Source organism: Camarhynchus parvulus, chromosome 1A, assembly GCF_901933205.1.
Source record: "Camarhynchus parvulus chromosome 1A, STF_HiC, whole genome shotgun sequence".
In the NCBI taxonomy this organism is placed as follows: Eukaryota; Metazoa; Chordata; class Aves; order Passeriformes; family Thraupidae; genus Camarhynchus; species Camarhynchus parvulus.
The window spans coordinates 215,941-233,578 of NC_044586.1; the positions used below are offsets into that span (position 1 = coordinate 215,941).

The 17,638-nt window shown below is 41.2% G+C and overlaps 1 protein-coding gene across 8 annotated transcripts in view; it reads right to left on the minus strand.

Annotated features, from left to right (window-relative positions):
* Positions 1-901: 901 nt before the first annotated feature.
* The window catches only part of C2CD5 (C2 calcium dependent domain containing 5), a 53,783-nt gene continuing 37,046 nt past the window's right edge, over positions 902-17,638 (minus strand). For 4 of the 8 annotated variants that reach the window (XM_030959855.1, XM_030959854.1, XM_030959852.1 and 1 more), the window contains exons 12-26: positions 16,709-16,900; positions 15,783-15,969; positions 14,636-14,800; positions 14,169-14,309; positions 13,078-13,141; positions 11,726-11,787; positions 11,188-11,286; positions 10,693-10,782; positions 9,328-9,415; positions 8,221-8,307; positions 6,570-6,620; positions 5,457-5,558; positions 4,464-4,654; positions 3,000-3,146; positions 902-2,321 (exon numbers count right to left, since the gene is read on the minus strand). In XM_030959855.1, the coding sequence (XP_030815715.1) occupies positions 2,190-2,321; positions 3,000-3,146; positions 4,464-4,654; positions 5,457-5,558; positions 6,570-6,620; positions 8,221-8,307; positions 9,328-9,415; positions 10,693-10,782; positions 11,188-11,286; positions 11,726-11,787; positions 13,078-13,141; positions 14,169-14,309; positions 14,636-14,800; positions 15,783-15,969; positions 16,709-16,900 (1,798 nt within the window). In that variant the 3' untranslated portion in view covers positions 902-2,189. The remainder of the gene's footprint in view (positions 2,322-2,999; positions 3,147-4,463; positions 4,655-5,456; positions 5,559-6,569; positions 6,621-8,220; positions 8,308-9,327; positions 9,416-10,692; positions 10,783-11,187; positions 11,287-11,725; positions 11,788-13,077; positions 13,142-14,168; positions 14,310-14,635; positions 14,801-15,782; positions 15,970-16,708; positions 16,901-17,638) is intronic. The other 4 variants (XM_030959858.1, XM_030959853.1, XM_030959859.1 and 1 more) reach the window with 2 other exon arrangements.

Below are 17,638 nucleotides of genomic sequence, written 5' to 3' on the forward strand. Positions count from 1 at the left end.
TCTACAGAGAAACCCACTAGAGGAAGCTGTGACATTGACACAGCTAGAAAAGAAAAGATGGCATTAATGCTTCCTTAGAAGCAACCACCACCCCTCAGAAGGGAAATAATCAAAACCAGCTACTGCGGTCCGCTCCTTCAGATATTTCATGCTGAATACTCATGCTGCACACAACTTTTGGTGCCAGTACAAGACCTTTTGAAGTTACTCACATTCTGCCATTAGCTTCAAAGGGAAACAAGATTTGCCTTGCAAAACAATCAAGAACTGCAGCTATTTACAGGCAAAAGAATTCATGGCAGCTTTGGTTGCAACAGCTACAGAATTTAGCAAGATGATTTAACGGTGTCAGTGATGTGTTCCGGAAAGGGCCAAATTCACACACTTAAATATAAAGGATAATTAACCCCCAACATATCAGAATTACAGGATCACAGAATGGTTTGGATTGGAACAGCTTTAAAAGTTCATCTGTTGGGAGGAGAGGAGAGGTGCTGAGGAGGTTGTTGGGTGCACGTTGGGAGTGAACACCTTCCACTGTCCCAGGCTGTTCTGAGCCCATCCAACCTCATTTGAACCCTTCCAGGGATCCAGGGGCAGCCTCAGCTGCTCTGGGCACCCTGTGCCAGGGCCTCACACCCTCACAGGGAGGAATTCCTTCCCAATATCCCATCCCATCCCACTCTCTGGCAGTGTGAGGCCATTCCCCCTGTCCTTCATCCCTTGGGAATAGTTTCTCCCCACCTTTCCTGTGGGCTCTCTTTGCAGCCCAGGACACCATTTTCAGCCCAGGCTGTTCCATGCTGTACAGAAAAGATTCCTCTGAGGACAATGGGGCTGGGACACCTTTAGTACATCCAGCTTACACACTCACCTCATGCACACACATTAAGACAGTGAATTTTATAAAGATATTTATTGTGCAAGAATGATTTTCATGCTCATTTACAATGAAATAATTAGTTTTAACAAATAATCATGCCACTGCTTAATTTCAACTCTGAACAGAATATTTACATTCAAGTTTACATCTTTGTTCAAGTTCCATGTACAATGTTGTCAGAATTAAGCAAGAATGCATCTTCAAATCAAAGGTTTTTTGTTTTGGGGTTTTTTTTGGTTTTTTTTACAATAGAGTATCATCACCTTTCGGACTTTTAGTGGAAATGACAAATTTCCTGTCTTTGCAGTACCCTTATTTCCCAGCTACAGCACTGGAAAAGAACAAAAAGACCCCAGTGGAACCAGTGTCACACACATAAATCAATCTCCAATTAGCCAGGCATTCAAACAGGAAGGAGGCTGCAGGATAACCTCTGCACAACTGATTTTTGGGGAACTGTTTATGTCATCCTTGAAACAGATCCTGCCTTAGGAAAATGAACCTCAGGACAAAATTCTTGCCCAAAGTCTTAAATAACGAAAAGACCTGCTTTGTCAATACTGAAATGAACATCTTGTATTAGCACCAGACACACCCTGGAACTTGTTGTTGTGTTCTGGGGTTTTTTGTCCCACCACAGGGATGCTCAGGATCACAGCATTGTGGTCTGGCAGCTTTTAAAAAAACAACTGAAGAAACAAACAACAGCCCCACGCTCCCAAATATAAAAACAACAACAAAATAAGAAAAAATACTTTCAATGAGCAGAAATTCAAACTGTAACTTTTTGGTACTGTTTTTTCTCTCCACACTCTATGATGGAAAGGAATTTCAGAGTCCAGCCCACGTTTCCTTGGCCTGCACACCAATCTCTCCCTTCTTCATCAAAGGTTTCCAACCCAGACTTCTCAGGCACCCCCCTCCCACCCTGACCTGAGCTGAGACAGACAGACAACACTCACACTCAGAAATGGTTCTGGATGACAACTTATCCTGGTCCCACTGAACAGCTCAAAAATGGAACAGAATTTTTCCTTCCTTCCACAGTTCCATGAGATGCCTGCTATTCTCCTGTGAGTGCTTCACCTGCTGCCTGGTTTCACAGAGGCCAGAACAGGAATAAAGAACCAGAGCTCAGCTGCCAGCTCCTGCTCTGACTTAGTTATGTGACAACAAAAAAAGAGTGATTGTCCTGGAGTTTGGCTGTGGATCCATGGAGAGACCCTGACTTTGAAGATGCAAACCCAAAGATTCCCCCATTTGAAACCAGCTTTGTGTTGAGCAGAGCAGGGCAGGTGCTGTGCCTTCACGTGGTGACATCCCCAGCAGGGCCCGTGGGCTGGGGGGCGGCGGCGGGAGCCTGCACGGGCAGCACCTCCAGCTCCGACTCGCGCACAAAGATGACAGCGTCCCCACTGACATTGATCAGACACTGAGCCTGCAAAAGGACAGCGCCCAGTTACCACACATCCAACCAGCACGGACTCTGGGTTTGCCTACAGCTGCTAAAGACAACCACACAGAAAAATCAACAGGGATCTATCTGGAGAAGGACAAATTATTACCATTTACTGGCGAAGGAACCTGTGCCAGTTTCTTTTCTATCTGCTCCCTTGTGTGCTACCAAACATGCAGGTGGATTCCTGGGAGACCAGCACAGTGAAATATCTGCATATCTGTGCCTGCTTTCCTTATGGTTTTGAACATATTTAATTTACTGAATATTCTGCTGTTGTCTTCACAAATCAAGGTTTGTCCCATCATGTACAAGATGGAGCATTTTACATGAGCAACTCCAGGTACTTTACATGGAGTTAGGATGGAAACCCTACACTGCAGCATCAGAAATACCAACTCAGTTCTGCACTACTGTGCAACTGTCTCCTGCAATTTACTTACTCTAGCAAGCTTGGTTCTTTTATGCATTTGAGTATTTATGAAACATCCCCATAATTGTATTAGTACAAGAACACTCTTGGATTCTTCAAACAATCTAAGATATCAAGAAATGTTGCGCAGCTCTGGCTTTACAGCACTGCTGGTTTTTTAAGACATAAAATGCATATTTGTGTCATACTAACCACAAGAGCACTTGTCATTTCACACCCCAGTGTACCTGATTTTTGTTTGGGTTCTCCATGAAAACACACTGCTTCATTATGTATGACACAACTGCATTCCCTCCCAGAGCTGCAACGTGGGCTCTCACCATGGCAAACACCTCAGCAATGAAAGCGTGCAGGAAACCACTGACACCACCCTCCTGGAATGGAAAAAAGACACACCACATATGGCATTGCATCTGGCTACAAGGTGCTGGGTACTTCTCTTACATATTTTACTTCTCTTACATATCTATCAGCTGAAAAACACAGTGCATCCCACATGGTGGGGAGAACTTTAAAGCCATTCACTGTTTGAAGGGTCACAGTCACAAATCAGATGGAGAGAGACCATTCACAGGGGCCTGGAGTGACAGACAGGATGGAATAGCCCCAAACTGGCAGGGCTGGAGGGGATCCTTGTTGGGATCTGCTATCACAGATACCAAAGCTCATCAGCTACTGAATTTGTACCTACAGAATCTGCACTTACTCCAGGAATGTCCTGTGACCATTTCCCTGCTCTGACATCTTTTGAAAACACCGTCCTTTTCACACATGGATTTCTCAAGTTAAAAGGGGAAGTTAGAAGTAAGTTGCAAGATCTAAACAAAATGTTTGTCTGATCCAAGTTTCTCTAGAGAGTTCACAGCCCATTTCCAGGAAGACTGATCATTTTTATTAACATCTGCTCTGTAATTTCAGCAATGTGTAATTGGGAAAAACCAGCACTCTTCAGCACTGACAAGCCAAGCAAGAGGTACACTCTCCTTCTGTGGCCAAAAGCAAAGATACAGCTACTTCCCAGAAGGAGAGGAAAATGAAAAGGAACATGGCTTGCATTTTGACATGCTCAGAGGATTATTTGTTTTCCCAATGCAGAATGGAGCTCAGGGTTTGAACCTCACCTCTAAGCTGGTTGCATGGTCACAGACTCATGGTGTAACTTTTGATGCTCAACACACAAAGTTTAGTTACAGAGAATGCACAGAATGTAATGTTAAAATCAGCAGAACATGATCTATGATATGGGCAATGTTATATTAACCAAAGAATTGATGAAATACACTGTCAAAGTTCCTCACTGAGCTTGCTAAACGAGAGAAGAATAGATGACTTATTTTTTTCTTTAGCATTTAATTTGGGTTCAAATGATCCCAACTTCTGCCACTGCTGGTCAAAGACACATTTTTTCCATAGAGTTCTGTTTAAAAACTCACTGGTTTAGTGCTCTATCCAATTCAACAGCAGTGGCAATTCTTAACTAACCCCCTTCCTAACAGTGCCAAACAGAAAATGGCTCCACGTGCTCTGTGACAAGAGCAGCACAAAGGAACTTGCTCTGCACTCAGCACCTTCCCCCAGGTGACACAAATTCTACTCCCTGGCTGTGCCACACCTCAACTCAAACCTCTGACTCCTACAAATAACAAGAAATTGTTCCCTGGCATAAAAGGCATCCCTGCCACGCAGCTCACCTCGCGCAAAGAAGTGGTTTCTCGTATAAAAAACATGTTGATTATCCCAAGGTATTTGGTTATTTTCGCCCCAGGGAGGAAGGAAAGAGGTGTCATCTTAACAACTGAGACAGTGGAATTGGTGCCCAGCTGGACAGAACGGTGCCTCAAGTACCCCTCAGCCAATGGACTTGCTTTTTCAAGGGAAGTAGCTGAAAAATGGGAGAAAACAGCAGAAAATAACTATCAAGATCCATCAGTGTTCCTCAAAACACAAAAACTCTTCTTTATGGTTTTCCAAATAGCTTGGTGACAACATTCAGCTGCCTGTGATGCTCAGCCACATACGTGAGAAAGGAAATCATCATGCAAAGCATGCAAAAGGAGACAAGAAGCTGGAATGGCATTTATTGAAAGAGTGGCATTCCTGCGAAAGGAAAACATTGAGGCGAGCAGCTGCACACACAACCATCAGTTATTATGTGAAGGTAAAGGAAAAAGTGCCAACATTTTGAAACATGTATTCTGCTGGAAGAACAAATTATAGGAAGTGTGAAAGTTGTTGTGTTTCCCCAGTGCAGCATTTTCCATTAAAACAGGTATTAATCTCTGCTAATTTAAGCAAGATAGTCAGACCTGTGGCCAAAGAACTGCTGAAAACCAACTCACCACTTGCTAATTTAGTGACCATTGCCTTGACTGTCCCCTTGGTGATTGCTTCCTGTTTCTCACCCCCAATTTTCCAAGATCATACATACACCTACATCCATGCAGTGGATGTTATACAATTAGTAGGCGTACACACGTATGGAGAACTAATTACAGCAAGACTTTATTTTGCTCTTTATGCTACGGTTCATCAACCCTACGTGAGGTTACAGAACAATGCCAGCAGTTTTCACCCTCACACGTGATCTGCAATGCTCCTGCTGGGCAGGGCACTCCACTAAGTCACCACTGGGAAATCAGAGATATGTCTCAGATTATCAGAACGTGGTAGAAACAGCCGCCTACTTGTCTTAATTGATCCGCGCCTTATGGTCTGAGCTTTCAGTTTAATGAGCTCTATCCAGCTGTTGCATCTGTCTGCAAAGGAACTGTAATCAACTGACGTTGCTGGAAACACAGACAGAAAAACAAAAGAAAAAAAAAACAGAAAAAAAGTATATGGATGATGTCTCTTGCTCATCCCAGTGCTCCTTTTTGAGGAGGCAATGGTTCCTGCCTGAGAGAGAACAACCATCCGTGCGCAGGTCTGGCTAAGAGCAAAAGTTACAGGCTAGGCTTGGACGTGTCCAAACCGAAGTACCCATTTCTGGTGGTGTCCCAGCTCTGAACCAACTGCCTGAGTGGGACTTCAGCACTGAAAAAACATGCAAATACAGTCATTAAGGACTTATGCTAGATTAGGTTTTTTTATAATCTCAATTTAGGCTGTAAGTTATGGCTTTTTAAACTTTATTTAAGCCTTTTTTAATTTTCATTGCTTTTTTTTCCTTACAAGGAGCTGCTGATCAGGATTTAAATTTCCCAAATGTCTTTATCAATAACTAACCTGCTACAGAGTGAAAAAAGAAAAACCTTTGGTGATGAGGATAAGAGTCACAAACTGAAACAACACCTCTGTTTTAAACACAAATGAGTCTTCCTTACAAAACAGTCTTCCTTGCCCCAACATCCTCCCTCCAACAGCCCTCCCACTATCATTACAATAAGAAGTAAGAGTTGTTTCTGCTATGACTTTTGGTATTAGTTGCAGGGGTGTTTGCACATCTTTAAAAAAAAGGGGGGGTTGCAAACACCGTTTCTTCATTATCCTGAAGAAACGGGAGGAACACATGCTAACTTCAAATTGACACAGGCAAAACAGCTCTCTGAGCAGGGACTCATTGTCTGTCACATCAAGTTACACCAATGTACCTGACAGAGAGGCTGTCATTATTACAAATCTAACTTTATCATGAAAAATCACATCAAAATATTAGGATCTCATTAAGCCACACCAGAGCATGCACTCTCAGTTAAGTAGTAAACACTTCCTGGAGTAAGACACATCCAAAAAGAGTATACCAATATCCCAAGGATGCTCATTCTGTTCTGGCAGATGGCTGAATTAAGGAAACTCACCTCTCTGAGCAGCAGGAATACCTGTGTGGGAACTTGCACCCTCCAGGGCTTCTAACAAAACAAAATTAATTGTGTTCAGATCATCTATTAAGCAGAGTTACAGGATAACAGCTTCCAAGAAAGATGGGAGGGACTATTTCCAAGGGCCTGGAGTGAAGGACAGGGGGAATGGCTTCACACTGACAGAGGGGAGGTTTGGATGAGATATTGGGAATTAGGAATTGTTCCCTGGCAGGGTGGGCAGGCCCTGGCACAGGGTGCCCAGAGCAGCTGGGGCTGCCCCTGGATCCCTGGCAGTGCCCAAGGCCAGGCTGGACACTGGGGTGGAGCAGCCTGGGACAGTGGGAGGTGTCCCTGCCATGGTAGGGCTGGAATGGGATGGGATTTAAGGTCCCTTCCAACCCAAACTACTCCACAATTCTGTGACCCTTTTAAGAGATTTTTTTCAAGTATGAAAAAAACCCACCCTCTATATAGTATCCTGTGTACTTTGATAACAGAGTTAGTATAAATAATTCACTTTACTAAATCCACCTTGCAATTCTAATATGTTAATTCATCAAAGGTCACTACTATATAAGACTGTAAATCAGTATTTTTAAACAACAATCCTAGAGAAAAGTAGAGCTATGTTAAATAACCTGCTAAGCACATGTAACTACAATGAGGTTGTGAAGAAATGACAGATGAAGAACTTTCAGGCTGAACTGCTCTGCCTACGGCACGGTATGGGATGTGGAGAACAGAGGAAAAGGGTACATGGGAACAGGCTGCCCTCCTCTGGTCAGTGCCCAGTAACAGCTACAGACACCAGCAGAAATCTCGGGGTGGCTTCTCTTTTTGAAAATAAATGCAGCAAATTAAAATTTAAGTATTAAAAAAACCCGAAACAAACAAGAATCTTTTTGCTGAAATTAATCTGGAAATACAAGTAAGTATGGAAGGCACCCTTCTTTACACAAAAGAAGTAACAGGCAAAAAGGGAGCTCAAACATTTACAGTAATTCCCAGATATTCAATTTCCTCTCAGTAACCTTTTTGTAGATAATCCAACAAGGGAGAAGGAATTAAAGACAGCTGGTTTCAATGAATTGAATTTTTAATGCAGCCATAGAGGAACTGTGACAGCCATTCCTGAAATGCAGCTTTATCTCCAGTAAAATAAAGCAGCTGTTTAACAGCTACAGTGTGCTGCACTGGACAATTATTTACTATACCAGGTTAAGCTCCTTTCAAAGGAAACTTGCATGCAATCAGTATCTGGCAGATAAAGTATTTCCCATCATGAAAACAAGGAGATTAATGCTGAGAAAACATGGAGGTACTTTATATGGGCCATTTCCAGTATGGGACAAGGCTCAGTATTAGGTAATTGATAATTATGTCAGATGAAACCCAACACCCAGTGGCTTGCAGCATCTTCAATATTCTGAATGCACAGAGAGGAAATATAGACAGAATGATCAGCCAAGCCACCTTCTGTGACTCTCAAAAAATTCCACAGCAGGAGTAAATATACCCATTATGCTGAGGCAGCAGAGCACATTTAAAGCCTGTGAAGTACAGATATTTTAAAGCCTCTACAACTAAGAAAGAGCAGAACTCAAAACCCATAAAGAACAACAGTTTAATATTCTTCCCCTTAACTGACCTTTAGCTGGAGAGAATGGTTGAGAAGAAAGGGGATCAGAGGAAAGTTCCAAGGGAAACTGGAGCTGTTCTTCATTGTCTGTAGACGCTTCAACAAAGAAAACATGGCCAATTGATAATTAACCCCCAAAATAAGATTTGCCAGTAATTACAAGCAAAGTCAGTTTAGTCAGGTCTGACTTGAGCAGGTACTTTCAGCACGTGCATAAAATGATGCAGTTCTGCAGAAACAAATCCAGCTGCAACATTGAACAGAGCTTGTGTTCCACTGAAGAGGATTTCAAGTTTTTAGGAGAAAAATGAAGTCCATTCATGCATTTTTATTTTGATTCTGCAGTTGGATCTATGTCAGCTATTATAATAAAAGTTAGCACTTATTTCACATGCAAGGAAACACCTCACTGTACTGAAGAAGTCAGCTATAATTAATGTTTTAGAAACATGTGGCTCTGTTCTACTACCCAGTTCCAGTCTGAAGAGTTGAGTATGCTCAGAGTTCTGTCTGAATCCCCACTGCAGACTGCACACTTGCATTTCTAGCATGAGCTGGTGCTTCATTAGCAAGGTGACCCATGCAGACCACAGCAGTCTATTCCATCCCCTCCACGTGCTTCACTGAACTCCAAAGCTATTACTGACCTGCCTAAGGGTTTGCAGAAGGTTGGAGTGTTTTAAAAGTATTACAAATAATTTATTTTCTACCTTCTTCAAGTACAGACAAAATTTATACTTATAAAAGCAAGTATTCCCTGATGATGATTTACACACGTTCCAAAATACAACAGAAGTGTCATCATGTGTTACACCAACTTTTTACTCAAAGCAGTATCACAGAATAAGAAAGTACTGTAAATTTGTTGATTGTATAAAATAAATACATAATACTTGATAAGTCATCCTGCTGGAGGTCAGGTACATGAACTCTAAAAAACCTCTATGTGTTGAAAGACCCTCCCTGAAAAATATCTATATTTGAACTTGATGATCCTTGTGGGTCCCTTTCAACTCAGAATATTCTGAGGTCTGTGATCTGCACATGTAACTGAAATTACAATCCAGACTCATTAGACACTGGGGATAAAAAGGAAAGATGCCTCACAATATTTACCTCTTTGCTGTGATTTTTCTGTAGGTGCTTTGTTGGCTTGTAGTGCTTGGTTTTTGTCATATGTAATGGCAACAGCTGTGACTGCAATCTGCAAATCAGAAATATTTGGCACATTAGGTAAATTGATTTCTTGTGCAATCTGAAAAATAATTCTGCAAACAAGCAGTTCTTTGCATAGAAACACAATAGGGAAAAACCATCTAAGCATTCAGCAGCCACAGCAGTAACTCAAATCCTGGCCCAGGTTACCCTGAGCAGCAAACACACCCAGGGCCGTGCCTGGAGGCAGCAATCCCCTCACCCGAACCAGTTCATACCAATGCCCTCACCCGAACCTGTTCATCCCAATGCCCTCACCCGAACCAGTTCATCCCAATGCCCTCACCTGAGCCAGTTCATCCCCATGCCCTCACCCGAACCCGTTCATCCCAATGCCCTCACCTGAGCCAGTTCATCCCAATGCCCTCACCCGAACCCGTTCATCCCAATGCCCTCACCCGAACCCGTTCATCCCAATGCCCTCACCCGAACCCGTTCATCCCAATGCCCTCACCTGAGCCTGTTCATCCCCATGCCCTCACCTGAGCCTGTTCATCCCAATCCCCTCACCCGAACCAGTTCATCCCAATGCCCTCACCCGAGCCTGTTCATCCCCATGCCCTCACCTGAACCAGTTCATCCCAATGCCCTCACCTGAGCCTGTTCATCCCAATGCCCTCACCTGAGCCTGTTCATCCCAATGCCCTCACCTGAACCAGTTCATCCCAATGCCCTCACCTGAACCAGTTCATCCCAATGCCCTCACCCGAACCAGTTCATCCCAATGCCCTCACCCGAACCAGTTCATCCCAATGCCCTCACCCGAACCAGTTCATCCCAATGCCCTCACCTGAACCAGTTCAAACCAATGCCCTCACCCGAACCAGTTCATCCCAATGCCCTCACCTGAGCCAGTTCATCCCAATGCCCTCACCTGAACCAGTTCATCCCAATGCCCTCACCTGAACCAGTTCAAACCAATGCCCTCACCCGAACCAGTTCATCCCAATGCCCTCACCTGAGCCAGTTCATCCCAATGCCCTCACCCGAGCCAGTTCATCCCAATGCCCTCACCTGAACCAGTTCAAACCAATGCCCTCACCTGAACCAGTTCAAACCAATGCCCTCATCTGAACCAGTTCAAACCAATGCCCTCATCTGAACCAGTTCATCCCAATCCCCTCACCCGAACCAGTTCATCCCCATGCCCTCACCTGAGCCTGTTCATCCCCACTCCCTCACCTGAACCAGTTCATCCCAATGCCCTCACCCGAACCAATTCATCCCAATGCCCTCACCTGAGCCAGTTCATCCCAATGCCCTCACCTGAACCAGTTCATCCTCTGGCAGAGCCACAGTGAAGTTCACGTGGCAGAGGCAGCAGGGGACCATGGAGCGCAGCTTGAAATACAAACTCTGTTGGAGACAGGAGATCATTCTGTGTTACTCAGGGAAAAAGGGGGGTTTATGTCAGAGAAATTAGGGATCAAAACTCTTTTCATAGCAGAAGTCATCTAATGATATTTTTTCTTGAAGAAGAATTACATTTGTGAACTCAGGACAGAATGCAATTTACTCTAGAGCTGATTCTATTTCTAGAGTATCCTGCTAGTCAAAGGACTCCTTCAGGTTCCACAAGCTCAGGAATTCCCTAATATACTAAAACAGGCTGAACCTATCTTTACAGAAACCCATGAGCTAATTACAGACACTTTGCAGTCTATTTTCAGAATTATGAGGCACATGTTAATTTCAGTACAGCTGAATTTTCCTTGGCTCCCATTTGAACACATAAAAAAGCATTTGAAATAAGATTCTTACCTTCAGCAGATTCTCACAGAGATCATTAAAGTTCTTATTGAGTGTTTGATTTGTTGGGTTAATGTTGCTTAATCTGGACACTCTAACTGCTGTGAACATCTGAATTAGAAACAAACATGGGGATTTTTTGCCAACATATAAAAATATATTTCATCCACTGTCTTAAACCCAAATTCATAAAGAAGGTAAATAATGTAAAATATGTTAACATTTATGTTCAATAAGTAACAAAATAAGTTAGCTAAGCAAAACTGTCAACAATCTGTCCCCATTAAGGGGCTACAAAAAGCCAAACCCTTGAAGTTCAAATTTACTGTAATTACTTTCATATTTCTGTATTAGGTTATTTGTTACATGACAGCATTAAAAAAAAAAACAACAAAAGCCCAGGTTCTCATACCTTATTGTTCTTACCAAAATACTATTTTATATCTGTCACAAGGGTGTCCTTTGAATTTAGCTTTCAAAATATCTATTTAAATTACTACAGCATATTTCCACACAATTTAGCAAAAGTTTCAGTTTTGAATAACCTTACTTGAATTTCTGGTGTCCAGTTATTTATACCAGGCATAATTTCTGTGTTGCAACTGTAGAACCCTGTGAAGAAAATATTTGTGAAAAAAATCTACTTTATACACTGCAATATAAAAGTACTCCTAAAGGAAACGTATGTGACAAGGCTTTGCAACTATTTTCCCTCATGTGGTTTTGAATATTGAATATTAGACCACAAATGAGATCAACATTCAAAAAACAAATACAGAATCCTTGTAGGAGGGGCCAACATCCCAAATCCACAACTGCTCCACCTATTTCTATCAGATAAACTAAGCACAAATGAGGAAATTTTATAAAAAGGTGTGCTATGGAAAGCTAAAAAACCAACCTTTAATAGAGAGCACAGAAAAGGCTGTAAAGGAACTACAGCAGTGTCTGATTGCAAATGAAAAACAGAATTATAATCACTAAACAGCAGAATAAAATAATTTATTAACAGCAAGTCAGTGATTCTGAAATCCTGAAGATAGAGTTAAATAAGCAGAAAAGAATCCAGTCTGGTAGGGCCTATATAAAAGCACAAAATGAGCTGGAAAAGAAATTGTGTAGCAGCAGCAGAGGGTATAAACATTAATGGACTGTCTTTCAGAACATCAAAAGCAGAAATTCTGTTGAAAAATCAAGTAAGATTTAGAAAGGATATGCAGAAACAATAACATGAGAGCAGAAAATATGCTTTTCTTTTTACAGCAGTGTGGTAGAGCTTTCCACAACAGCAGAAAACCATCTGTAATTTTGGATTTTGTGCTTCAAACACATTCATAACTTACATGCAGAAGAGGATAAAACAAGATGATGGCTGATGGCCTTAATTTAAAAATCAACTGCAGCAGAACTGGATAATCAGTGAGGAGTAAAAGACTTGGTGATAGCAATAGATAATACAAGGACAGTTCTGAGCTTGACATGACAAGATTAACACTGGTATCAGATATTAGGAAGGAAATCAAGACTTTCTCAGAAGAAACACAAGGAAACCCACAATGACAAGAGGAAGGATAAGGACAAATCAAATGTCCAGAGCAATTTCCAATAATGGACAACTCTATTTGCCTCTTATGCAGATCCAGCAGTTCTGCTGGGAAAGGTATGACATATCTATACAACAAGAAATAGCATAAAGACAACTGATAGCAGGCAATAATTAGTTCTCCATTCTACTTTCATTAACCTGAATCCTACAAATCCGTAATTCAGCCTAAAAATCTTCAGAAACAGTAATATTGTCAGTTCTCTTGGAACTTTTAAAATAATTTTTAATAAAACTAGTCATATTTTGTCATTTTGCAGCCTACAGCATAAATGATAAAAATATGGTTGTAACTATACCAGAAGGTGGTGGAACATCTGTCAGTAAAGAATGTACATCTTCCATTGCATCTGTGTCATCAATCTGCAAAGATGGAAGAATTGAGAAAGCCATGTTGCTGTGCCAGTAGGAAGTTTCCAAAAGAAACCAAATAACCTCCATTCCAATTAACCTTTACCAGTCTTAGATCAGACTGAGAGCCCTGCTACCTGCTGTAAACACTTCTGCTGTGCCCTTACATTCCTGCTGTCTTACTGACCTCCGAGAGACCCACATTTACCAATAACTGCCAACATTTCCTCATCAAGTGTTTTAGAAATGGTTTATAATTTAACTCCAGAATTGAAGGGGTTTCTGTCAAGTAATGTGGCTCCTTCTCCCTCTCCATGTCAAAGGGGTTGTCTTTTTCTTTCCTTCAAAAAACAACCCAAAACTAACCAAAATTTCAGTGGAGAGAGGTAACAGAAATCTACACCCTTTATTTATCTGCAGGTGTTGCTCCTTCTGCTTGCAGCTGTAGAAAGAGCTGGAAGGTATTGTCACAAGTTGTGAATCCTTACATTTGAAAAGCAATAGCCGAAATTCAGAAAATCTTTGATGTGCTCTCCTGGCACATGCAATTTTTTGAATGCTCTGAATACAACCCATGCTGGAAACTAATACTTCTGAATGTTCATCTGCCACAGTAAGAGCTTTGAAACAGGAAGAAAATACAATCTTTTTATTTGCTAGATATAAAGTGTGGCAACACAGAACCTCAGTGTTTATGAAAATAGATCTTGAGTTCTTGATTAGTCTGATCTGCTGCTTGAAGCAAGCAGAGGGACATTTCTTAACAGCTCTTAATTATTAATCTAGAGACTGCTACATATTCATGAACAGCAGGGCAATCTCTTTTCAGATAGTCTGTAGACAGAGCTGTGCTTTAAGCAAATAGAGTAAGGAAAAGAGAGACAAAGCAAATCTAATACTTCCCTTTTTCTATTGATACACAAGGAAAAAATCATAACACAATTTAGGAACTGTTCTTGGAGATGAGTAAGAAAATTTTTTAAAATATATATTCCAGGAGAAGAAAAGTATGAACATGAGTAGTGCAAATGTTTATCACCTCCAAGACAAAAGCATCCTTCTTCCCATGTGAAAGGTCAAGCTCTGTAACTTCATCAGAGCTTTCTGACTGAGATCTCAACAGCCTGGAACGCTGTCTTGGCTCTGGAATGGGAGACCCAATAATTTCTTCAGGTAACTCCTAAAAAGAATGTAAGAATTAAGCGATGTTCTGCCCAGCTTAAAAAGAAAAATAAACTCTCCACAAGCTGTTAACAATTCTATGAATCAGATCATTCTGAAAATCATTCTACTGAGAAATACATCTAAATAATACCACAGTGATTTGGCTGTGTGGCAATGGGATCTGAAAATTCCAGCAGCTTTCCAAAATCCAGTGAAAGAAGTCTGTATCTCTATTTGTAAATAAACTTCTGTTCCAAGTGACTCAGTAAGACAAAATGGATATACAGTGTATGTAGTTGAATCAAAATGCTTTATTTTTTTAAGAATCAAAGATTTACTTACTGGAGGATTAATCTCATAAAGTTCCTTGTTCTTTGCTATTGTATCATTTATTTTCTTTTGCATATGGGATATGTGCTGCTCATAGGTGCCATCATTTGGTGTCTTCCCAGCAATCTGAATACCTCCAGGTGTTGGCAGAGCTGCTAAATACACCCCTGTTGCAGACTTTTAAAAAGTCACAAAGAAAAAGACAAGTATATGAGCATGAATTCCTAATATTTTCATATAAAGCTTTCCATAATGCTTATGTTAAAACAGCATTGTAACATGCAAATTACAGCAGCATCTCTTGCAAACAAACAAACAGATCTTTCTCTTCTGTTCACTTACGAAAAAAACTTCATTATTCTTTTAGAAAACTCCCTCTTTTCCATTTTTCATGCTGGAACTCTGAAACTTGCCTAAAAATTCCAAACAAACTAAAAATTAAAGCCTCTGCCCCAGTATGTTTTGCATAAGCAAAAAGTTTTTCTGAGTTTTTGAAGATCTAAAATTTGGCCAAACCATCCACAGCATCAGTGAGGCTGTGACAACCCTATTTCTATTTTCAGGAAACAGATCATGAAAGACAAAAGAAGATGGCAGCCAGAATTACCCAAGCATCCCCTGATGCAGGAAGAAGCAGCATATTCACTATTCTAATCTAGCATGAAAGAATGGGGTTAGAAAATATTGTTAATGAACATGTCTTGACTTTCTCAAATCTATAATTTATTTCTTCAGCTCCATCAAAGAAGAGGCAACAGAACTTCCCCTTGTTGCCAAATAACCAAATTATTTCCTGACAAGCTTAATTGACCTTATTTGTCATGGAACTGCAAATTCAATTTGAAGAACAGGGATCTCTTTGACAGGATCTTTAAAGAATACCATCATTTTTCCACAATTTGTGCCATTTAACTGTTTGAAGTTTCTTTTCCTCTCATCCCCTTTCTAATCATCTTGTCTTTTACCATTTTCAAGCTATGTGAATCTTCTTCTTCTGCTTATGAAAGACAAGTCTGTCCTGATTTTACAATAATTAAGATACTTGCTCTAAAAATGACATTTTAATGTCTGATGACTCTGAATCCCACAACACTGGCATGTCTTCCTGAAAAAACAGTGTAAGAAAGCAGAACCGCCCCGGGATCCCAGCAGTACTTACTGCCAAGCCCATCAGCATGTTTTCCCCCACGGTGATCTGGATTCTCAGCCCAAAGAGGGCATTCATTCCCCTCAGCTTGAGTTTGTTCATCAGCTGTGTGTGCACCTCATACTCCATGAAGGGCAGGAGGTTGCTGATGGAGGTGGCATTTGCCTCAGCCTGAGCTTTCTTCTTCAGCCGGCACAGCCTGGAACACAGGAGCACAGAGAGAGCTCTGACAGGTCTGGGGAGGCTCCAAGGGACCACCTGCAATTCCCTCCTCACTCACTGCATAGCCTAGTGCAGCTTCTTTCCAATTCCTGGACCATCTGCAATTCCCTCCTCACTGGGTAACCTAGTGCAGCTTCTTTGCAATTCCTCTAGATTGCTGCAACAGTGCAATAAAGTGCCAGCTCTTTACAAGAACTCCTTGAGACAGTGCCTTCTGAAAGTTTCTTTTTTCAGCTTTTCTTCTAGTAAGAGCCCTCATGCAAACATCTTCTCTTGCAAGCCTCAAACATTTCAGGCACAAGCACAGAAAATTACTACTGCAATTTCTAGTGGTAGAACTCTTAAAATTCCTATTAATACAGTTATTCAAGTCACACATTGGAAGGAAGAAAAAAATCCCAAAACCAAACCAAACCAAACCCAAGGGCCCTCATAGCTAAAGCATTAGCCATATTTATCTGAAAAGAACAAAACAGAGCATAGCAATCCCATCTCTGATTATATATTAGTCATCTTCCCCTCTTTGGGTTTAGTCCTACAAGCTGAAATTCAAAGCCCACACCAGTGCAGCAATACTTTCAGAGAGAAATGTCATTCAAGAACACACGCCAATTTTATGTTTTATAAGGTTTGGTGACACACTGGATTTTAACAACAGGAATTCTTTCAGAGGTCTCCAAAACTTTACTAGACTAAGGAAGCACTTAGACAGATACCTGGCTTGAATAAGACATCCCTTCCCAACAACTATTGCCTCCACAGGAAGGTCAATTGTGGTGAAAAGGACATCAGGAACTTTTTGCTTCCTGCAGTTGTAACAGTAAGTGAGGTGAGCAGGAAATGGCATGTTCAACTCATCATATGGGATATGGCAAAATCCACAACCTGGTGGTGAAGCTTCTTCAATCCTAAAAATACATTATGGAGAGAGAGCTTAAAACCTCTGCATCTTGTTAACCATGCTCAGTAAGTGCACATGCAAATAAACACCTACAGAGACCTACTCAAATCATGCACCACAGCTGAACTCTGCTCCATTACACCATGTGACAAGCATTACAATATACTGACTACAAGAAGAAAAGGGGGCACACTACTTGCTCAAATGCTAACAATAAAACTTGCATTGAAACTTCTTATGCAGGGATTGAGAAAAAGGCCATTCGGTGACCAACAATTCATAAAAACCTGTAACATCACTGAACTGGCTTGAAGCAGTGTAACTTTCAAATGAAATCCATGATACAACACTTGTACACAGAATTTCCTGTACCAAACACACCAAAAATTCTCTTTTTTTCATTGTGCCCAAATCTCCATAAGAATAGAATACAAACAACAAACCAATCATCCTTCTGAGAAGCAGCACAATAAGGTAAAATGAATTATTTCCTTATAACACAGTCTCTCCCCCCCATGAGGAATACCCAGGAATGACCCCTACAAAAATAAGAACAGGGAAAGCACAGGCCAACTGCATCACTGCAAATGGATTCCGTTTCACATCAACAATTCTCCTCAGGGATTTTGAAGAGGTGCTTAAGCAAGTCTCACAGATCTGGAAGATTAGTTATCATAAGACTTTGGCAAACAGATTTTGTGTTGAGCCTGAGCTTTGTCTGTTTTACCTCCTCCTGGCACTTCTA